The following is a 24,205-nucleotide window of genomic DNA, read 5'->3' as shown; positions in this document are numbered from 1 at the left end:
TAAAAGGTTTAGGGTGTAATCCCCTCTGTTGATTCTTCTAAATACATTGAACTAGTATTGGGGAGTGATCTGACACTTCAGGGTTTAAGAACTCAGTCTCTATATGGCTATATTGTTGTAACCACACAAAGTTGCCCAAAGCCCAATCAATCTTGGTGTAAACCCTTCTATCTGTTTGTTGCTTGTTACACCAAGTGTGTACCAACCCAAGCTTTTCACAGGAGAAAGCTGTAGCACACAAATCAGTTCTTGGAATCCTTGGGTTTCTACTTATATAATTGGTGCTCTTATTCTGTCATCAGTATAAAGAGTATTATTGAAATCCCCACTCAACGAGAATAGAATTTTCAGTCATAGAAGCACTAACAGAATTTTTCACGCTTAGTTGCTCGAATTTTTAAACAAAGTGAAGATTATTTGTTTTGAACCTCAAATTTGATTCACCAAGGAACCCCACAGCTCGTTTACTTGCAAATCTTCTTTAACTAAGCTAAATATTAGAGGTTAATCCAAGATTTTAGCTCAACAAAATAGACCCAGATAATTACTTTAGTAGAATAATTCAACACTAACAATTTTGGTCCCAACTTGGATAACTTAAGAACCCAGCAGTTGGAGTTCGATTATTTTTACCCAGTTCTTTAAATCAATTGCTAGCACAATTCTGACTCAAGAGCAGCTCCAAACAATCAAACCAGTCTTTGGATTTTCAAGCATCCAACACCACAAAATTTCTTTTTTTGTGTGTGTGATTTCTGATTTGGAAATCAAGGGAATAAACAACGAATTGTTAGAACAATTTCTTAGTCAACATTCTGAAACAAAAGGATTCAATTTGTAAGAAATGTGGAAGCACCTAGTCATGAAGAGTCATGGAGGAAGGAGCTTCTCAAGGGACGAGGATTTAGTTGATCAAGTCTTGGAATACGTAAGTATGGGCAATTGTTTGGGTATTAAAAATATTTAGACGGCTGTCACATGTCCCTTCCGTCAGATAAGGGGAAAATATGTTTAATAGTAAGACGGCAGGGGCAATTTTGATCGATTAGTATAACGAACTTTAAACAATATTTGATAGTAAACGGATATATATGACCCTTTTCGATCTTTGTTTGTGATCCTAACATTTTTTTCTTTAATTTCACGTGTCCTGATACGATAATGAGAATAATTAAAGCCCCACCCAAAAAATGGGTGGAGAAGAACCAACTGAATACTGGTTTCAGTGTGTAATACAGCAAAAATGATAGTGTTCTAATTTCTACGTACGTTAAACGTTATTAGCAGCTATCGGGACCATATAGAAAAAGACCTGAGATAAAATTCAATTTTGCATTCGACAAGGGCAAGTTACACATTTGATCGCGCTGCGCTGTGTCTATTTTTTTGGGTGGACGACTATACATTAGCAGATCTAGAGCATTGTATATGGGTTTTCAAGAACCCAATAACTTTTGTTTATACCTTGTATTTCTATTAAGAAATTTACTAAATATCTATAAATATCTAATTGTAAATCAGTTATTATTATATATTAAGTTGAAATTGCGATAGAAAATCATAAACTTCAAATCTTGAATCAGCCTTTGCAACTATATAGTACTAAAAATACTATTTGCGAGATGTTGCACATGAACAGTTCGCTTAATGGAACTTATCAAGAATATTCAGTATATAAATGGATAGTAAGGGGCGTGGGAAAGAAATTAATCAACAACACTGTTTAGGTTGGAGGATATTTTAGTTTAGAAAAGAAAAACATCAAACTTTTTTAATTAGAAGTGTCGGATTCGAGCCTTGTGAATAAAAAATATCTATGGTATGAAGCGGTTTCTTAATTAGCCGAGATGATTGCGATAACAGATATTATGGTCGCTAAATAATTTGTCCAATAAAAATGTTCCTAGAATTGAGCAAGCTACAAGGAAATTCAATTATATATTCGTGAGATAATTAATGAGTCCCAAAATTTGTCTCAAGTTATTGCCAATCCTTTAGGACGTGTAGTCTGACTGGTTCTAAATATATTCCCGGTCATATTCATTAAACGGCATTTCGGTGCACAAATTATTCCGTATTCATACATAGCCCGGAAAAAAAGTTTATCCTGATGTAAGTATCAATGGCTAATTCCATGGCTCGAACCCGTGAACCAGAGACGGATCTAGGATTTTTAGTACATGAGTGTGCAACCAAAAAAGGAAGAAAAAATGTATTAAGTGGAATTGATCCCTATTCCTCCAAATAAATAACACAACCTTCAACCAAGTACCTCAATCAACCTTCTTGGAGCATGGGTGCCAACAGATAATATTATACCAATTTTAAAAATATGTACATAAAATATTAATTTTGCCGAGAGACCATGGGTTCACGTGCCCCGTCATCTTACCTATACATCCGCCCCTGCCGTGAACTACAGGTCATACTGAAACAATTTTACCATTGCTCCAACACCCTCTTTCCCTGTTCATATTCATTGATTTCTAAAAATTAAATTAAAATATATCGGTCCCCAAAACATATCCCGGGTTGCATGTTGAAGAAGCAACTTCACGTGGTGGGGAAGTTCTATAAAATACATGATTCGACCTTGCTGAAAATCAATAAAAAGTTTTACGTGTTGTTGAAAATCAATAACTCTTAAATTTTTCAAACTAAGCTATATCAAAAATGGAGAGGGCAATTCCGTCATCTGGTTCTTTCAAGCATCAGCCTCCAACTTGTGGTAATTTCATCACCATTCTCAGCATCGATGGAGGTGGCATTAGGGGACTAATTCCTGGCACCATTCTTGAGTACTTTGAATCTCAACTCCAGGTGAAGTTTACACTTCTCCGATGTTTTTGATTCTCTACCTTTATTTGTGTTTTAAAGTATCAGTGTAATTTAACCTGTTATATCAGATTAATTACTTACCATTTATCAAATTTAAAATTTGGACGAATAGGCATTGGACGGTGAGGATGCAAGGCTTGCAGATTATTTTGATGTAATTGCAGGAACAAGCACAGGTGGTCTTGTCACGGCTATGCTAACAGCTCCAAACAAAGATAAGCGTCCTCTGTTTGCTGCTAAAGACATAAAGCCTTTCTATCTTGAGCATGGCCCTAGGATATTCCCACAAAATACTTTGTAAGTTTTTTAATTGTTTTTTTTTAATGTGGAATTCTTGTTAAAGCACTAATATTATCTTAGGACTGACACTTTATTTTGCTTTTAATCTTAGTAATTGGTTTGGAATTGGTACAATGTGGAAATCAGTAACAGGACCAAAGTATGGTGGGAAGTATCTTCACAAAGTCATAAAAGAGAAACTAGGAGAGACTCATCTGCATGAGACATTGACTAATGTGGTTATTCCAGCTTTTGATATCAAGAATATGCAGCCCACGATTTTCTCTACTTATGAGGTCCTTTAATTTTCTCTCACTTTATTGAGCTCTATGCCTCTTAAGTGAGTTGCATTTTTGTCTAGAATTTTGACTTTATACTCGCACAAATTTATCAGTTTTTATTAGGGGGAGTCAAATTTAATGCATGAAAATATTAGTTGATGGATCATTTTGGGCGTAACAAGTTGGCATGTCTAAAAGTTTGGTTCAATTTGGATTTTGGACGACATATTTAGTCCAAATTGATCCAGGAAAAAAGTTTCCGAACATTAAAAAAAATTAATTTTTTTAGGATTTTTGATATCATAATAATTAACATTAATACGTTCATTAGTTTGATTTGGTACTTAAATAAACTAAAAAAGAACAAACAAACGAATGGGAGTAATTTTGAATTGGACGAGTCAAGTTATGACTAACTCATTGTTTAGCCATATACTGACCTGCTTATCTTGACTCAAGCAAACAATGGTCGGATTATGAGCCAATATGTTTTAACTTGCTCAAAGGAAACTCAATTCACCCATTTGACGCCCAAATAGCTTGTCGAATTTATTATTTACTTTTTTTAGCCAGTATACAAAATTATATAATAATTATACACGATTATATACATTTTAATACATGAATTATATATATTATACATCCGCCGGTTGTTTTAAGTTTAAGCGCTTAGGTAGGTAGCTATTTAAGTTAAATCTTCTAGAAGGAATCTAGTTTTTGGGAGATTTTGAAAATCAGAACTTCAAATCCCAAATATAGCTTATGACCTCTTTTTGGGCCAAATCGTGACCATTTGAGACTTTTTAACCGATAAAAAAGGAGTTTTTAATATGTCAAAATTTGCCTTAAAATTCATGTCGCATTTTCAATTTCAAATCAAACTTCATCCAAATCAACTTTTTTTAAATATATTTGGGAATCTATAATATTGCCGTGATCACTTTTGCTGGAAAAATTTGAGCTGATAGATAGAGAATGATTAACTGCAGGCTATGGAAAATCCATTGATGGATGCTAAGCTTTCAGATATATGCATTAGTACATCTGCTGCTCCAACATATCTTCCTGCACATCAATTCCAGACTCAAGACAAAGATGGCAAAGTTCAAGAGTTCAATCTTATTGATGGTGCAATCGCAGCTAACAATCCAGTACGTACAACTATTTCACAATACGGTTAATTTCACATATAGTTACACAACTTTATCTGCTAATATAACGGTAAAATTACACATAATTTTTTGTCACATTAAAGTAAGTGAAATCTACCTACTATATATTCACTAAACTTTACCTACCGCATAACAATAAAGTCACACTACTATTGTTTGTATTACATTAAAATAACTGAACATTAGCTCTTATTATAACAATAAAGTTACTAAACTTTACTCGCTATAAAGACAAAATGTATCCATCAACACGACTTGACTGTTATAATGAAAAACGTATTGTGACTTTACTGTTATAATATGTAAAGTTTAGTTACTTTCATAGGACAATAAATAATTCTATGGCTTTATTATTGTATGAGTAAAGGCTAATTACTTTAAAATAACAATAAATATTGTTGTAAAATAGTGAATAGTTAATGAAGTTAGTGACTTACATTTGAAATAAAGCTACTGTTTGGCCATAGAATTTGAGAGTTTTTTTTCAAATTTTATTTTCAAATATTTCAATTTTTTGGCAGAATTTGAAGACAAAATCCCAAAAACAACTCTAGAATAGTTTTTGGAGTTTTGAAGTTTTCTACTTACAACACTTCAAATTTTTTTTTCAAGTAAAATACATGTCCAAACGCAATTTAGATCAACTTTCAAAAATCATTTTTCATCTCGCCTTCAAAAATTCATTTTTTTTTCATATTTCAACCAAATCTATGCTCAAACGCTGGCCAAATAACTCAAAGTTTGTATAGTGTCAGAAATTGATATGACTTGGATGCTTTTGCAGACCCTTATTGCTACAAGTGAAGTTACCAAACAAATATATGCTGAAAACAAAGATTTCTTCCCTATTAAACCCAGTGATCATGGAAGGTTTTTGGTGATTTCAATAGGCACTGGATCAGCAAAACTGGAACAAAAATTTAATGCTAAAATGGCAGCCAAATGGGGTCTCTTAGGTTGGCTAACTAAGGGAGGTTCAAATCCAATTATTGATGTTTTTACTCAAGGTGGTGATGATATGGTTGATTATTATAATTCTGTTGCTTTCCAAGCTCTTCGTTCTCAAGACCATTACCTTCGTATTCAGGTAATAAATAGAAATCGCACTCCCCCCCACCCCCCACCCCACCCCCACCGTCTGCTATCTTCAAACTCTATTTGTGAAATTACACTGGATTTTGTTGTTATTGTTGTAGTTGAGTATTTATCAACTGACATATTTAAGGAGAGATATAATAAAATTACCATATTATTTATTGCTTCTTAAGAGGGTGTGTCAAGTCAATAATTAGCAAGTAAACTTGAATGAAGGGTGTAATTTAGAAATATACTCATGCGATCCAGGCTATAAAACGTACAATATGTTTTAACGAGTGTGAAATTTTTTTATAAGACTGATAATATCGAATCGAAGGAATACATTTAGTTGAAGTAGCTTTGTTTCAAACAATATAACCACCTTTATTTAGCCTCTACCAGGATCTTTACGTAAATAGCATGCCAAACTTACTATTTACTTTTTCTAGTGATATTATATATAGATTATACACTGATTGCATATGATTATACATACACATAAATACATAAATTATACATATATTATATATCAGTGGAATATCATTTTTACCGTAAACGGTTATGTGAGCATCTATGTAGGTAAATTTTCAAAAAGAAATAGTTGAAGCTGCTTAGTTTAGAGATGCACACAACAATAACAACCCAGTGAAACCCCATTAGTGAGGTTTGGAGAGAGTAGTGTATATGCAGACCTTACTCCTACCCCGAGAGGTAAAGAGGTTGTTTTAGATAGACTCTCGGCTCAAAAAGACGAGAGTATTAATTATGTTGCATGTATTTAGAGATGCATGTATTTTCAAATAAAATATTGAAATAATAGGAGTGTTATTGGTCTTGTGACTTTATTATGACTAATAAGGAGTATTAATTATGTTGTTCAACAATGTTAGGATGACACACTAAGTGGAATAGACTCCTCCGTTGATATAGCAACCAAAGAGAACATGGCCAAATTGGTTGAAATAGGAGAAAACTTATTGAAGAAACCAGTTTCAAGGATAAATTTGAAGAAAGGTATATTTGAACCACATGAAACTGGTGGTACAAATGAAGAAACTTTGAAAAGGTAATATTCAAAGTTTCTATTGAACATAACTATCCTACATATATAGTAATATCAATACCAAGAAGATTAATCAGTATATATATATATATATATATTCAGTGTTAATTATTGAATTGAACATATTATTTTTGCCAGGTTTGCAACAAAGCTTTCTGAAGAAAAAAGACTCAGGAATTCCAAGTGTCGTCATGCAAACAATACAACTTAACTTAAATAGCACTTCATTTGTTTGGAGCATATAAGAATCCTTGTTCAGTTGTTCATGACAGTTGTATTTCTATTTATATATTTTCTAAACTTTGAATATTGAACCAGTGTAATTATAATCATATAGTGTGTTAAGAATAAAGAGAAATTTCTTGGCTTTTCCATATAATCTAAGGTTAATGATCAGTCGACCATAATGATAATGCCTCTAACTTCAAATTAGTTGAAATAGCTAAAAGAATCATCACTACATAGTTTACTATTTAAACCATGTTAGATAATCAATAAATTAAAATTCTCTAATAATATTGTTTTTCTACGCATTCTACCAATATATATAAATTTCTCTATTTAGTAAATACTAAACCTTACGGGTCTAAGTATATCAGCATGGCCATTGGCTAATCCTTATCTCCCCTAGTCAGTGTACATTAGGTCTTTTGCTTCTATTTTCTTCTTTTTGATATGGTTCCTTTTATATAACTAAGGGTACTAAATGGGCAGATCGAGTCGAATACGGATTGATCGAAAGTGAGTGATATAAAAACAAATAAATAATTATTTTACCCGATCCATATTTAATACAGATAAAAAAATGAGTTAATCGGCGTGACTTCTTGAATATGATCACTTATGGGAGAATTCCTAGTCTCCCAAACTTGAGGAACCCCCAATTTCATTATTTGCAAATGTAAAAGTTAAATCCGTTGGTTATCCATTTTTAAGTGGATAATATGGATCTTATCCATGTTTGACCCATTTTTAAAAGAGGAATTTTCAGAAACCACTATTGTTTAGTGGTTATTAACTTCTTATAGCTACCATATACATACTTACTTGCTATAGCTACTAGTTAGTTATTACGGTAATGTATTCGTTGTATTCACGCTACTGTATTCATGAATACGGTCGAAAAAACTGCCTAAAAATAGGACAATCCATCTGTACACGACTGTATTCACATGTATTCGCGCGCCATGTATTCATGAATACAGTAACGTCAATCACCTTAAAAATAGGTGTAACGACCCGACCGCTCATTTTGAGCTCTAGCGCGTCGTTCAGCAGTTTGAGGCCATGAGCAGCTTCACTTCAGGTATTATGACTTGTACGCATGGTCGGAATTGAATTTCGGGATGTTCAGAGTTGATTTGGAAAGAGAATTCTCATTTCGGAAGCTTTAAGTTGAAAGAATTGACTAAGATTGGATTTTTGAGTAAACGACCTCGAAATCGGGATTCGAAGGTTCCAGCAGGTTCGTATGATGATTTCAGATTTAGGCGTATGTCCAGATTGGGTATTGGAAGACCCGGAAATGATTCGCCACCTATTGTAGAAGTTAGCATTTTTGGAAGAATTTCATAAGTTTGGGTTGAAGTGCATTTCAATGTTATCAATGTCCGTTTAGGATTCCGAGTCTGGGAATAGCTCTGTATGGTGATTCTGGTGTCAGGAGCGTGATTGGAAGTGAATTCGGAGGTACGTGGGTCATTTTGGAATCATTTGGCTAAAGATAGAAATTTGATGGTTTTTGAGGAGTTTGACCGGAAGTGGACTTTTTGATATCGAGGTCAGAATCCAATTCCGGAAGTTGGAGTAGGTCTGTAATGTCGAATGTGACTTGTGTGCAAAATTTGAGATGAATCGGACGTGATTTGATAGGTTTCGACATTGAATGTAGAAGTTTGAAGTTCTAAAGTTCATTAAGCTTGAATTGAGGTGCGATTCATGATTTTGATGTTGTTTGATGTAATTTTAGGCCTCGAGCAGATCCGTGTTATGTTATGGGACTAGTTTGTGTGATTGGACGGGGCCCTGGAGGCCTCGGGTGTGTTTCGGGGTAGTTTTAGATCATTTCGGTCTATTTTGCAATAGCTGATGCGGGTGTCTGGTATTGTCCTTCGCGTTCACGAAGATCCTCTCGCGTTCGCGAAGAAGGATTTGGCTTTAGGGACTCTGTTCTTCGCGTTCGCGAAGAGTGTCTCGCGTTCGCAAAGAAGGAAATCTCTATTGCACAGGTCTGACTTCGGAGGCTAATATCTCGCAATCTATAAGGAATTTGGAGATAATCCAAATACGAAAATTGTAGCTCTTTGTGTCTATTTTTCATAAAATTAAACCATTTAGCATTTGGATTTGTGTAAAAAATGTTATGTCTGGTACACTACAGGCTATTCTAGAAGATGAAGAAGAAATTTGTGTTGTACAGGGCTGACTTTGGCAGCTTATATCAAAAAATCTATAAGGAATTGGAAGATGACCAAAACATGAAAGTTGTAGATCATGGTGTCTAGTTTTCAAAACATTAAACCATTTATCATTTGAATGTTTTTACGAAACGTTATGACTATTATACTAGATACTATCTGAGAAGAGTTTGGAAAATGGTTTTTGAGAATTTTCTTCTTCGCGAATGCGGTGGGGGTCTCGCGAACACGAAGAAGAGTCGTCTGGGCAGTGTATAAGTGTAAAGAAATGGGTTTGGCTCATTTTCTCCATGGGAGCCGACCTAAGAGCGATTTTGGAGCTCCATTTTCATCATCCATGTCAAGGTAATTGATTCTCACCTATTGAAAGATAATTACTTGGATTATATCTAGATTTTTAACATGGAAAATCATGTAAATTAGTAGAAAATTTGGGATTTTGAAAAACATCTAGGAAATTTGTATTTTTGGATTTTGACCAAAATTTTTGGACATGAAATTGAGAGACAATTATATATTTAAGTTCGTGAGGTTGTGGGTAAACTTTATCTTCGAAAAATTTCGGAATTCGGGCACGTGGGCCGAGGGCGATTTTGTCAACTTTTCGAGTGGAGTTGAAATTTTATATAAATTTAATTGTTATGAGTATTAGGGTGTATTTTCATTGGTTTGGCTGTTATTTGGCTAGTTTTGGAGCGTTGGGGCATCGGTTTGAGTCGTCGGAAGAGGCTTGAAAGCCGGTTATTGGACTTCAGAGCGAGGTAAGTCTCCTTTCTTACCTTCTAAGAGGGAATTTCCCCATAGGTAAAATATTTGATTATGTGCTCCTAGTTGTAGGGGCTACGTACGCACGAGGTGACGAGAGTCCGTGCGTAGCTACTATTATGTTTAAGTTTGGGTAGTCTAGGACCCAAAAACATGTTATACCTGAAATATTTGTAATCTTATTCATAACTAAAATTGACTAAATCATATCGAATTGGTAAAAGAATTTCTAAAAAGGGTTAAACCTCATTTTCTTAAATCGTTAAAAGAGAATTGACTTTTCTTTGGATAAATATTTCTTGATGAATTCTCAATTGACTGTTTGAATGTGTGTATCTAGGAGTACCTGCATCACATGTATGATTCGCGAGAGAGGTAATAGATGCATCTATGGTTCGCGCCATTTGATCCTCTGGCAGTGCACAGTTTATATATTTGTTGGATCGGGTCGTACGACCTCGACATGATTTGCGCATGCTTGTAATGCTTGCTTGAGATTTACAAATTGATATTGCCTCCCTAGTCTAAGATAAATTGATAAATAATGGATTATGAATTTGGAGACTTCTAAATATAAAAAGGAATGTTTACTTGTTTCTTGACTTACTTGAGTTTACTGCCGTTTTTTATAAATTCATGATTATTCGCATATTAATATATTATTATTGGACCACTAGTAAGTATCAAAGTCGACCTCTCGTCTCTACTTCTTCGAGGTTAGACGGAATACTTACTGGGTACATTTTGTTTTTGTATTCATACTACACTTGCTGTGCATTTTTGTTGCGCAGGCATATGTATGTCTAGTGGCTTAGGTGGGCGCAGCGACATAGTTGATACAGAGACTTAGGTGAGCTGCACCTCTCGAGACGATCCGCGGCCAGCATAGTCTCCTTCAGAGTATTGTACTGTATTTCATTTTCTATCCAATTCGTATTTTGGACAGTTGTTGTATTACATTATTTCCTAGAAACTGCTCATGCACTTATGACACCGGGTTCTGGGATGATTATGGGGTATTCTGTATTAACTTCTAAGCATTCTTTTATTTATTTTGTAAAGATTATCTTTTACTAGCTAAATTGAAAGAAAATCATAGTTTTCACAATTATTTAAACGAGAATTTAATTAAGTATTGATGGTTGGCTTGCCTGACAGCGATGTCCGGCACTATCACGACCCTTAGTGGATTTTGGGTCGTGACAATAGGTCTCTTTCAGCTGTATAATAACGGAAAGAGGATCGATTAACGTGATATACTCCTAATATAACTCAACAAAATCAATTCTAACACGACTCATGCCTCATTATCAACCCAATAATTAGAAGATTTATAAGATGCTAAACAACAAAAAATTTAGCATTGTATATTCAACTTCAACAAGACACAATCTGTAGAGCTTCAGAGTTTCAATCCCTTTTTTTCTGATATAGTTCGAGATTTTGATTTGACCTTCATTGATAGGAATTTTTTCTTCCTGGAATTGATACAAGTCTCAATAGAAAATATTTAGAAATTTGATTTACTAGATGGCAAGCTTAACGGTGCTAATTCGTCATTCTAGGAAATGGAACATTCAATATTGTTATGTCGATTATTCGATTGAGGGGATATGATAAAGTTGTGTGCGTCATAGATGATTTAGTTGCTTCAATTTCGAAGCAACTTGACATAGATTTGAGCTCCAAGTCAATTAAAATTGAATACAAAGTGGAAGAAAATGGCATGCTTATGGAAATACACAACGACATGGGTTTCAGGATGCATATAGAGTTGAAAAGGGAGAACAGAGAATTGGGGATGTATCCATTGTGTATAAATACATTGGATAAATACATGAAGTTAATTCAAAGTGACCTAATGCAACTTGACTGTACAGATGGGGTGAATACATTTGATACAGTTGATACACTTGCACTTTCGTCTTTAAACTCAACGAACCAATTGAGGTTTTCGAACTGAAAAGGGATTTGATTATTTCAAATACTAATAAAAAAGAGGTGATGGATGGACAAGCATTTAAGGATAAGTCCCCATTGAAGGCGGTAATGGAGCAATATGCAATTGCTGAAAGGTTTTAATTCCGGGTTGATAAGTCAAATGCTATCAGGTTTGAGTGCTATTACATACTACAACTTCATAATATATGTGCTTCAATTGTATGTTTGTGCAGTCGTAACAGTTTTATAGTATATTCAGAGCAACATATTATAAATACAACATATATTATATTGTATGCATAATATATGTTGTCTTTCATGGTATGTTTCTATATCACTGTTTTTAATAGAATGTGCTGAAACAGTTATAGGAGAAGTGAACCATTTATATTAGTGTATTCATAATATACTGTTGTATATAATATATTAAGCATTTTATGTTGTATTCATGTAACATATATTGTATTTCATTGTATGTCTCTATATTCAAAACTTTGTTGAAAAATAAAAATGTTGTGTGTTTGTGGTTAGAAAATAATTAGCCGAATCAGCTGTAGAAGTAATTCTCCAGCTGTATTTAAATATGCATAATGCCCCGTTTATACAACTCTATTCAACATTAACCTGCAATGATCTGTATATATTGTATTCATACATAACCAATTGTATTTATAATACAAATGTATTTGCAGCTATATCCTGTTATGTATTTATGAGAATTGTGAATGAAAATTTAAGGCTTCTAATAGTAACAAATCACAAATGTTCAAAGTGAAGGAGTTAAATCATAAGCATACATGTCCGTTGAAGGATAAGGTGTATGAGAAACGCCAAGCAACCAGTAGGTTGATTGGGGCAATGATTTGGTCCAAGTTTACAAATCAGAAGAGGAAATACACGCCAAAGGTTATAATTGATGATGTAAAATCGGACTTTGGTGTAGATGTTAGTTACATGTTGGCGTGGCGCGCTAGAGAAAAAGCAGTGAATTTCCTGAGGGGTGAACCAGCTGATTCATACAATAAATTACCAGGGTACTTATATACACTGGATATAACTTATCCTGGTTCACATATTAGAATGGAAAAATATCTTAAAAATGAGTTCATGTATTTGTATATATCGTTGTATGATTTTACAAAGGGATTCGATTACTGTAGACCCATCATCATTGTGGATGGCATTAAAATCAGCATACACAGGGACCTTCGTCTTGACTAGCGCATTGGATGGTGTAGGTTAGTTAATAAAAAAAATACATACAAGTTAGACTAACATAGAAAATGCTATTTTGCTTTTTTAATACAACTGTAATGATATTTTTTGTCTGTATGCAATTGTATTTACCGGACATATACTTTCACTAGTATATGGCGTAGTTGTTTCAGAGAATGATGTTGCTTGGTTGTGGTTCTTTGAGCAATTTAAGGTAGCTTGTGGCGAATAGGAAAATATGTGCATCGTTTCAGATAGGAATAAGAGCATCATCAAATCTGTATCTATAGTGTATCCTACCGTACCCCAATTTTCTTGTATATGGAATCTGTGGAACAACGTATACAAGGAATTCAAAAAGAGTCATGAGAAGCTAAACGAGGTATACTTTTCAATGGCAAAATCATACATCCATGATGAATTTGATAGTCTAATGGAAAAAGTAGAGAAGGTAGATATTCGGGGTGAAATATTACTTGGAATTAGCTGAATACGAAAAACGGGCTAGGTTGTATGCACCTGTTAACTGAGGATGGACTATGACGTCAAATATTGCTGAGTCAATCAATTTGGCACTTGTATCAGCAAGAGAACTGTCAATATATGACTTCCTAAAAGAAGTTAGAAAGATGTTTGGACATTGGAATTGCAGCAATAAAAAAGAAGCTTTACACACATACACAATGCTTAAAAAATATCAAGAGATTCTTATATTGAATAAGGCACTGTCTATACGTATGACTGTAAGTTTTTTAAACTTTGTTATAATTATTTACATTGACAAAATTAAGATATATGAATACATCATGTACTTATGCCGGATACAACCTGTAATATTAACCTACTGTTGTATATATCTTAATAAACCTAGTGCCTATATTCAGCTATATTCATGTTATTACTGTTGTATTCAGTATATTTCATTGGTTGTATTCATTGATTTTCTATTTGTATTTGTGATGACCCGATAGGTCATCTTATATTTTAGAATCTAATTCTGTGCTTTGAAGCCTTAAATACCTTATTTTGGCCCTCCTTAATTTATGTGCACAGTCCAGGTATTTTTTCGGAAAGCTTTTCTGTTAAAACGGAGAAAAATATGAAATTTGTGCCTTAAAATCTATTAGAGTTCGGTCAATTTTTTGATCAAACTGACCTGGATTCATATTTTGACTGTTCCGGTGAGTCCGTATCGTGATTTGGAGAAGTCCCTAGCCCGAGTTATTACACTTTGTTGAAACTTGAAGGTTTAAAGGCTTGGTGACTTTGAAAGTTTGACCAATATTTGACTTTATTGATATCAGGTCCATATTTTGGTTCTGAAACCCGGTATAGGTCTATTACTATATTTATGACTTGTCTGTCAAATTTGGTGAGAAACGGAGTTGGTATGATGTGATTCGGACGTCCGGTTGTAAAAATAGAAGTTCATGAGTTTTCTTGAAATTTTGCTTTAATTTGATGCTCAATTCGTAGTTCTAGGTGTTATTTTGGCGATCTGATCGCGCGAGAAAGTTTGTATGATGTTTTTTTTACTTATGTGCATATTTAGTTTAGAGCCACGAGGGCTCGGGTGAGTTTCCGATAGGCTACGAAATGGTTTAGACTTAGAACTCAGCTCTTGAGGCTAAAGGTTTCAAACTGAGAAAAACGAAGATGGAATACGTGGAGTGTATTTTTAGCACTGATCCGTGGGAAGTGGGCGTGGATGTGAGGCTTGAATCACAAGTTATTCCAAGTAGAGATAGCTTCAAGTACCTTGGGTCGGTTATCCACGGGGGAGAGGAGATCGATGAAGATGTCGCATACCGTATTGGGGTAGGATGGATGAAGTGGAGGTTAGCATCCGGAGTTTTGTATGACAAGAGAGTGCCAACGATACTCAAAGGTAATTTCTATAAAGCGGTGGTTAGACTGGTCATGATGTATGGGGCTGAGTGTTGGCCTGTTAAGAACTCACATATCCAAAAGATGAAAGTAGTAGAAATGAGGATGTTGAGATGGATGTGCGGGCACACTAGGATGGACAAGATTAGAAATGATGATATTCGGGAGAAGGTTCACGTGGCTCCTAGTGTTGACAAGATGCGGGAAGTGAGACTCAGATGGTTCGGGCATGTACAGAGGAGAAGCCCAGATGCTCTAGTAAGGAGTGTGAGCACTGCTGGATGTGGAGGGCACGAGAAGAGGTAGAGGGCGCCCTAAGAAGTATTGGGGAGAAGTGATCAGGCAGGATATGGCGAGGCTTCAGATTTTCGAGAACATGACACTTGATAGGAAGTTGTGGAGGTCGAGTATTACGGTTGTAGGTTAGGAGGTAGTTGAGTGTTGCGTTATTTTGTATCGTTGTGAGCCTAGTCTGGTAAGGTTTTTGTCTAAAATACCTAGAGGCATTGTCATGTCTTAATATTTTCTCTTTTCGGTGCAAGACCTATTTACTAGCCATCATTTCTGCCTTGTATTTTTCTTCTACATTTTATGTTCCTATTTTTCCTATGATCTCTATGGTGAAACTAATATTCTCTCCTTTTGTTTTTTGTTTTTTCTTTGCGAACATCCAAAATTCTGCCAGGCTTGCATTTGCAAAGAGTGCCATTGTCAGCAAGAGCTCGCTTTTTCGATCATGAGGTCGCAATTGCGGGGAGGCTAGAGTTCGCATTTGCGAACATTTCATCGCAAATGCGATAAAGCAGAGGTGCGCAGGCTTCACAATTGCGAGGTATTCTTCGCATTTTTGGGGGTTCGCAATTGCGAATCCTTGGACGCAAATGCGACATATGCAACTGAACAAAATAAGAGTTAGACGGGATTTTTGTTCATTCTTCAAATTTTCAAAACTAGAAAATCCTAGAGGCGATTTTTCAAAGAACTCCTCTTCCCCAATCCATTGGTAAGTGATTATAACCTATTTTCTTTCAATCTTTCATTACATTTCATAAGTTTTTAACCTAAAATTTAGTATTTTCATGGTGGAAATTGGGGGTTTAGTAGAATTAGGAATTTTTGTAAAATTGAGATTTAGACCTCAAATTGAGGCCGAATTTCAAAACAAATTATATAACCGGGCTCGGGGTGCATGAGTAATCGGGTTTTGGTCCTAATTTTAGGTTTGGACCAAGCGAGCCCGGGAGTTGATTTTTTTTTTTACTTTTTCAATAATGACCTAAATTGAATCCTTTGCAATCGTGGGTAGTTTCTAAAGCTTAATTTCAATCGTTTGGTTGGTAATTTGCTAGATTCTATTGGTTCGGAGACTTGTTTGAAAGTCAGAGTTGTGGATGAGTTGATCCTTGGAGCGAGGTAAGTATCGTGGTTAAACTTGACTGGAGGGATTAGGACTTGTTTGTCTATTTTCTACATGTTTAGATGTTGGGTACAGCGTATATGTGAGGTGACGAGTACTTATGCATTTTTGTCGGGTTAAAACATGCGAGTGGGACTTGTTCCTTGTAATTATTGCTTACTTTGATCATGTTATACATGCTTAGACTAGTTACTTGTTAAATTGATCGTTCTTACCGAGTTTATGGGCTTTTGAGATAATTAGGTATTGTTTCTAAAGTTGAGATTAGTATTGTGGAACCATTGTTGAAGTAAGGCTTAATCTTGTTGATTCTATCTCCTTGTTATTACTTGTTCATTGTTATATAGTAAGGGAGAGTGTTAATACACAAAGGGTAATATCGTGCCATATGTGAGTGTTAATGCACGAAGGGTGATGTCATGCCATATGTGAGTGTTAATGCACGAAGGGTGATGTCGTGCCATATTGTGAGAGTTAATGCACGAAGGATGATGTGGTGCCATAATTTTTAGAGTTAATGCACGAAGGGTGATGTCGTGTCGTATCTATTGATTTGTGATGAAAGTGAGTGTAAAAGCACGAAGGGTGATGTTGTGTCGTTATTATTGTTTCACTGTAAGGTTAAGAGTAAAAGCACGAAGGTGATGCCATTCAATTTTATTCATTGTGTTTACTCGTTTTACTGGATAAAGGTGTGAGTAGCCCAAATAAAAATACTTCTACAAAAAGTCACAAATAGATTTTTTTTAATTGTTTTTAATTTTTATAGAATTTGTAAGAATTTTTTTTTATTCTTTGCATTTAGTTGGATTTTTGTGCACATTAATATTTTAAAATCATGAAAAATACCCTTAAAATGTTCAAAATTTTATGCATTGCATTTTAGGTTGTTATTTGCATTTTTAAGGTTAAGTTGTTAATTAATTGCATTATTAAACAAAAATACCATAGGTTCTTGTATTTTTAGCTTTTCATTTCGAATTACTAATTTTTCTTTCATTAGTTTTAGGTTAATTAATTATCTAAATATTAGAAATAATGAGTAGGTTAATTTTTCAAATTAGAATTGAGTTAGAATATAATTAGGATTTTTTTTAATTTGTAGATTTTAAAATGAAAGAAAAAAAAGAGAGGCTTTGTTTGGTCTTGATTCAAATTGGGCCAAAAGATTTAAATTGTCCCAAAAACACCCCAATTCCACCCCATCCCAAACCCCAATCCCACCTAGTTCCCCCACTAAATCAAACGATCCCGTTTTACCCCCATCTAATCCCCACCGTCGATCACTTTAGATCTAACGGCCCATAACTTCACATCCAATCCCCTTATAACTGTCCTAAGCCCCCCCCCCCAAAAAAAAACCCTAGACACCCAGTTCATCTCCCTCTCATCTCCCTCTCTCACCCTCAGCCTCTTACCGGCCGCCGGAAATCTCCCCACGGTGGTGAACTACCTCCAATCACCCCCAAATTTATACCACACAACCCCCACACTCTCCTAAATCGTATCCCCTTATCCATTTCCCCAAAGCCCTACCCATCTTCTTCAATTCTAGATCTAAAAATTCCAGAAAACCTAATTTTCTCATTTTTTTTGATTTTTCACGAATCCAACTCGTTTTGACCTAGAACTTACGTTAATCAATTGCACTTTTAGTTCATTTCGAGGTCATCGGAATTTGACTGACCCACCGGATTTCGGCCAGAATTCGTCGCTCTTATTCGCCCGCTAGATTTTATTATCATTACTCCTTTGAAGTTTAATCGGAGTAAAATTTCATCATTCTCTCTTCTTTAATTATCAGTTTGGTTTTACTACATGCTAGATTAATATTTAATCGCCTATAAATATTTTAGCTTTCTGAGTAATTGTTTGATTCAATTGTACTTGATTTTTAGTCGATTGATAATAGGGTTTTGGCTAAAATTACATATGTTCTTAATTGATAGGTTAGTTAATTTGATGTTTTTGATGGTTTATTTTTTTAATTTAGGTTAATTATAGGTTAAGAAATTAGTAGAATTCCTAGTTATAATTAGAATTTAGAATCTAGCTTTTGTTTGTTTTTCTGATTTTCTATTTTGGGCTTCTTCTGTGAATTCGGATTTGGGCCTGTCTTGGGCCATTTGGCCATGGCATTTGGCCCAGACCCAAGAAGAAGTTTCAAGAAAATGAACAACTATCCAATTCTCAGTAAAAAAAGATACTGAAATTGGATAAGAAAGGGACAGGTGTAGAATTAGTTAGGAAAGATTCTTTTTCCCCTTAGGGAGGGCACATGGGAGGGGAGCTGAGATTTTTCCTTTATAAAAAGGACTCCAATTCACAGAATATTTCTCTGGAATAAATGGACACGAAAAACACTTCAGAGAATTGAGGACTATCTTTGAGAGATTTCTATTTTCATTCTCATTTTCTGATTTTTATTTAGAGATAGAAAAAAAAAAAAAAAGAATATCAAAGCTGCTTATTCTTTCATTCTTTTACTGGTTTTTGCTCGAGTTCTACTAGGGTTTTGAGTGGACTACTGGTTCTTCTATTCTAGAATTGCTGGGTTTCTTTTCTTGTTTGTCACACTGCATTTTGCTGATTTTTCTTGCTCTTACTGATTTCCTGTTGCTGCACTTGCTCTTGTTGCTGGCTTCTTCCCAGTTTCAGAGACTTAAAATGGCCAAGGTTCCATGTTTTGTTGAAAGAGAGTGAAATTCAGATATTCTGCAAATTAAGTTATTTTTTTGTTGTTTACTTAGCCATGAACTAAAGATTTGTATCTTTGTATGCTAAAAAGATACTCATTATTTTGTATTGAACAATTTAACTTCATGGATTCAATTTTGAGCAAAGTAATGCAAGTAGAATTGTTCATATCTGCCTATGATTTTAAAATCATGCAGCTATATATTGGAAAGATGTTTTGCTATAGAATAGTGATAATTTTGACAACATGAACCCGTTCGGTGAACTATAATCGTTTAATATGTATCAACACTGAGGAAGAAAAACAAATTAGTTAGTCTCTTTTTCCTTCTACCTATGTTCAATTATTTGAATTTTTATAAATGCTGAATTGGCAGCTTGCCTTCTTGAGGAACAGATAATTTTGTTCTATCCTTGAATTGAGCAACAATGTTGAATGCTAGCAAAGTCTTTTTTTGTGTCATACAATCTGCAAACGTCGAACTCGAAATGTGTCACCTTTTTCTCCTTGATGAATCTGATTATTTATATAGACAACATATTTGATAGCAATTGTATCCAAAAGTTCTACCATGAAGCACGTCTTTTATAATTGGTTGGTGATGCAATAATGGGTCAAATATTAATGAAACTTTATATATCTTTTTACAATGTTATATCCATAACTCAATACCTTCAATAATCTCAAATTAGTTTAGAAAAATAATTTAAACGCGCTAGTCGCTTTAAGCACGATTAATAATAATCATCGTGACTATGGGTATGGTTCCCGTGGCATAGTCATGATACCTAAACCCCAACTCGAGTGTGCGTTTCACGTGACTCGACCATAACTTCAAACAATAATAAAAATAAATATGTCACAAATCGCGGATGCATTTCATGTGGCGCAGTTGCAACGCGTACCAAAACCACAAGTGTACGACATTGTGACTTGTTCCCAAAAATAATTCCATAATACTAAAAGCGGTTAGAAAGTTAAAAATACACGTAGGTTTAAAATGTGTAATAAATCAGATAATTAGGCCAATTATTAATAGTTGAACGACCATGCTAAAACCACGGAACTCGGGAGTGTCTCACGCCTTCTCCCGGGTTAACAGAATTCCTTACTCGATTTTCTGTATTTCGCGGACTGTTAAACAGAGTCAAAATTTCCTCAATTTGGGATTTAAAATAAATCGGTGACTTGGGACACCATATAATTATCCCAAGTGGTAACTCTGAATCAATAAATAATCCTATTTCAATAAGCGTCACTTTAATCGGAAAAACTCCTTATCCCCTCAAAAAAAAGGAGATGTGATAGTTCTGGCGACTCTGTTGGAGACAAGAACCCAGAATCTCTGGTTCAGAGTTGAGAATTCGAGCTTAGAATAACTGTTATACTTGGCTTTTATTTATTATCTAATTTTTACGTGTTTGAACTTAATGTGCTAAGTGCCGCTTTTTACCGCTTTTTACCGCTTTGATATTGTTTGAACAATATATAAATAATTACGAAACTGTCACGATCCAATTTAACCCCTCCGAAGATGTCGTGACGGCACCTAGTCTTTACGACTAGGTAAGCCTAATATTACGTAAAATTTAAAGAAAACACTACTATAAAAATTAAAACAGCGTATTGTAAATAACAAGGATAGAGCCTCTCTGCATATACAAAATAATCTCCCAAGAACCGGAATATCGCTAAGTCACAAGCTTCTATAATCTATGCAACTCTATACAAAAGTCTGAAGATAAACAAAAGGAAATCTCTAGGAGGGAATAGAATGGGACTCCGAGGATCTGCGGACGCGGGCAGAAATACCTTGAAGTCTCCTAGAATCAGCAAGCACGCACTAACCTCAAGGCTGATAGCTCGTACCTGGATCTGCCCATGAAAGTATGAACAGGCAAGGGCATGAGTACACCATAATGGATACCCAGTAAGTGCCAAGCCTAACATCAGTCAAATAGTGACGAGGTCAGGTCAGAGCCCTACTGGATTATATTTAATAATTTAAACAGTAAGAGATGTAAATAGAGTTTACAGTAAAACAATTAAAGAAATGCACAAATTTTAACAGTTAAGGGAGCCCTCGGCTCAGAACAAGGTAAACACAACAGGAACTCTCCCGGGATACCATCCCGTAGGTTCCGAAATGATTATGCGATACAAGGGGATCTCCCGTAATACGTCCGTAGTCCCAAAATAAATATGCAAGACAAGGGAGATCTCTCGAAATACGTCCGTAGTCCCAAAGTAAATATGCAGCTCAAGATAAATGAAAGTTATGACATCAAATTATACAGTTTAGACTAAAAACAAACAAGGGAAAGAAGGTCTACCTAAGCATGTCGCACAGAAATTAAATAGGGAGTTAAAACACGTAAGCATTCTTTTCTAATCTTATCTTAGCAATTAAATATAGTAGTGCATTCTAATAAGGGAAAACAGTTTATGATTAAGAGGAAAAATGAGATTTTTACAATAATAGCTCGTGTACGTACCCGCCACCTCACTTACACGACACTCACACATCAAATAATACCAAACAACCTAAGGGGAAGTTTCTCAACATGAGGCTAGGCAAGCCACTTACCTCGAAACGCTCAAATCAACCTGATATCATGCTCTTTCCACGAGTATCCGACTTCGAATGGCCCAAATCTAATCAAACCAATTGTATAATGTAAATATAACTACAAGTAACTAATTTAACTAATGAAATCAAGCTAGGGTAAGAAAATAGTAAAAATGCCCAAAAATCCTCCCCGGGCCCACGTCTCGGAATCGGGTAAACGTTACCAATTTAGAACACTCATTCACTCATGAGATCACTCGTCTAAAAATTATTCAATTCTGACGCCTAAAACTCGATCAAAACCCAAAAATTCGATTGGGGAAACTATCTCCCCCAAATTCCCATTTCTTCCACTCAAATTCCTTGATTAGATGGAAAATATTACAATAGATTGATTAAATATAAACAAAATAGGGTTAAGAATTGTTATCCACTGACTTCCTCTGCAAAACCCTCACAAAATCGCCTTCTGCCAAGCTAAAAATCGAATTTGGTGTTATAAAATTTTAAACCCTCAAAATCCTCTTTTCTGCCCAACGATTTACGCTTCTGCGATCACTGGGCCGGATCTGTGGTCTCACACCTGCGGAAAAATCATCGCAGGTGTGAAGGTCACTTATCTGGCCTGGGGCCGCATCTGCGGTCAATGGGCTGCATCTGCGATCACGTATCTGCGGTGCCCCAGTTGCATCTGCGGTTCCTGATGCCCAAGCCAAATTCCACATATGCGGCTTCCTAGCTGCTTCTCCACACCTGCGGTCCCTCTTCCGCAGGTGCGATTATATCAGGTGTAACAAATCTTCAGCAATGCCTAAGTTCTAAACCAAATCCGTTAAGTATCTGAAACTCACCTAAGGCCCCTGGGACCTCAACCAAACATACCAACCAATCCTAAAACTTCATACTAATGCAGTCGAGCTCACAAATTACATCAAACAACGCTAAAACCACGAATCATCCTCCAATCCGAACCTCATGAACTTGAATTTCTAAAATTCTACAACCGATGCCGATACTAACCAAAACATGTCTGATTGATCCCAAATTTTGCACACAAGTCATAGTCACCACTACGGACCTATCCCAACTTCCGGAATCGGATTCCGACCCCGATATCAAAAATTTCATTATCGGCCCGAAACTCCAAAAATTCAACTTTCACCATTTCAAGCCTAAATAAGCTACAGACCTCCAAAACATAATCCGGACATGCCCCTAAGCCCGAAATCACCTAACGGAGCTAACGAAATTGACAGAGTTCCATTCCAGAGCTATCTTCACATTGTTCCAACTACGGTCCAAATTCTAAGACTTAAACTCTCATTTAGGGACTAAGCAGAAAAAAACTCTAAAATACTCCGAAACTCAACATGAACCATCCCGGCAAATCACAATAATAGAAAAAGACTCGAGGAAAGCAGTTAATAGGGAATCGGTGCGTTAATTCTCAAAACGACCGGTCGGGTCGTTACATCCCCCCCCCTCTTAAAATAGTCATTCGTCCTTCAACGAGCATAGAGACATACCTCAAGTGGTGAAAAGATGAGGATAACAGATGTGCATATCCTGTTTGGTCTCCTAAGTTGCCTCCTCGATTGGCTGACCCCTCCACTGGACCTTTACTGAAGCAATATTCTTTGACCTGAGCTTCCTGACCTGTCTGTCCAGAATGGCTACTGGCTCCTCAACATAAGATAGATCCTTGTCCAACTGGACTGAACTGAAATCTAATACATGAGTGGGATCACTGTGATACTTTCGGATCATGGAAACGTGGAATACCGGATGAACTCCTGCTAGGCTGGGAGGCAAAGCAAGCTCATAAGCAACCTCCTCAACATGCCGCAATACCTCAAAAGGACCAATGAACCTAGGGCTCAGCTTTCCCTTCTTCCCGAATCTCATGACGCCCTTCATAGGTGATACCCGAAGCAAGACCTGCTCTCCAACCATAAATGCCAAATCACGAACCTTCCGGTCTGCATAACTCTTCTACCTGGATTGGGCTGTACGAAGTCTCTCCTGAATCACCTTCACGTTATCCAAGGCATCATGGACCAAATCTGTACCCAACAATCGGGCCTCGCCCAGCTCAAACCATCCCACTGGGGACCGGCACCGCCTACCATACAAAGCCTCATACGGTGCCATATAAATGTTGGACTAGTAACTGTTGTTGTAGGAAAACTCCGCAAGTGGCAAGAACTGATCCAAAGAACCTCAAAACTCCATCGCGCACGCACGGATCATATCCTCAAGATTATGAATCGTGCACTTGGATTGCCCATCCGTCTGAGGGTGGAAGGTTGTGATCAGTTCCACCCTAGTACATAACTCCTGTTGTACGGCTCTCCAGAATTGTGACGTAAATTGTGTACCTCTGTCTGAAATTATAGATACTGGAATACAGTGAAGGCAGACGATCTCCCTGATATAAATCTCAGCCAACCCCTCCGAAGAGTACGTAGTCAACACTGGAATATAATGAGCTAACTTGGTTAGCCGATCCACGATCACTCAAATAGCATCGTACTTCCTCAAGGTCCGCGGAAGGCCAACTACAAAGTCCATGGTGATCCGCTCCAA

General features: G+C 35.9%; 2 protein-coding genes across 3 annotated transcripts; one reads left to right on the top strand and one right to left on the bottom strand.

Moving 5' to 3' along the window:
• The first annotated feature begins 2,572 nt into the window (after window positions 1-2,572).
• LOC104243912 (patatin-like protein 2) lies at window positions 2,573-7,081 on the top strand. 2 transcript variants are annotated; one of them, XM_009799186.2, is made up of 7 exons: window positions 2,579-2,820; window positions 2,951-3,135; window positions 3,230-3,413; window positions 4,388-4,549; window positions 5,355-5,657; window positions 6,538-6,713; window positions 6,849-7,081. In XM_009799186.2, the coding sequence occupies exons 1-7, from the start codon at window positions 2,674-2,676 to the stop codon at window positions 6,919-6,921; spliced, it is 1,230 nt and encodes a 409-aa protein (XP_009797488.1). In that variant the 5' UTR covers window positions 2,579-2,673; the 3' UTR covers window positions 6,922-7,081. The 2 variants fall into 2 exon arrangements, with proteins under 2 accessions (XP_009797489.1, XP_009797488.1); XM_009799187.2 differs by lacking the exon at window positions 6,538-6,713 and having other exon boundaries at window positions 2,573-2,820.
• Window positions 7,082-23,197: 16,116 nt separating this feature from the next.
• Window positions 23,198-23,572, bottom strand: LOC138890439 (uncharacterized). Its single transcript, XM_070173822.1, has one exon. It carries the CDS (start codon window positions 23,570-23,572, stop codon window positions 23,198-23,200), a length of 375 nt encoding a protein of 124 aa, XP_070029923.1.
• Between the last annotated feature and the right edge of the window lie 633 nt (window positions 23,573-24,205).

The sequence above is a fragment of the Nicotiana sylvestris genome, chromosome 4 (assembly GCF_000393655.2).
Source record: "Nicotiana sylvestris chromosome 4, ASM39365v2, whole genome shotgun sequence".
Classification (NCBI taxonomy): domain Eukaryota; kingdom Viridiplantae; phylum Streptophyta; class Magnoliopsida; order Solanales; family Solanaceae; genus Nicotiana; species Nicotiana sylvestris.
The sequence above is the reverse complement of the archived record's forward strand: the minus strand, read 5'-3'. Positions and strand labels throughout refer to the sequence as shown.

Excerpts from the sequence above, each read along its gene's own strand:
- LOC104243912 (XM_009799186.2), top strand. The coding sequence starts at position 2,674 with ATGGAGAGGGCAATTCCGTCATCTGGTTCTTTCAAGCATCAGCCTCCA. Across the intron at positions 4,550-5,354 it reads CAATCGCAGCTAACAATCCA|ACCCTTATTGCTACAAGTGA; the intron begins GTACGTACAACT and ends ATGCTTTTGCAG. Across the intron at positions 6,714-6,848 it reads AATGAAGAAACTTTGAAAAG|GTTTGCAACAAAGCTTTCTG; the intron begins GTAATATTCAAA and ends TATTTTTGCCAG.
- LOC138890439 (XM_070173822.1), bottom strand. The coding sequence starts at position 23,572 with ATGGTTGGAGAGCAGGTCTTGCTTCGGGTATCACCTATGAAGGGCGTC.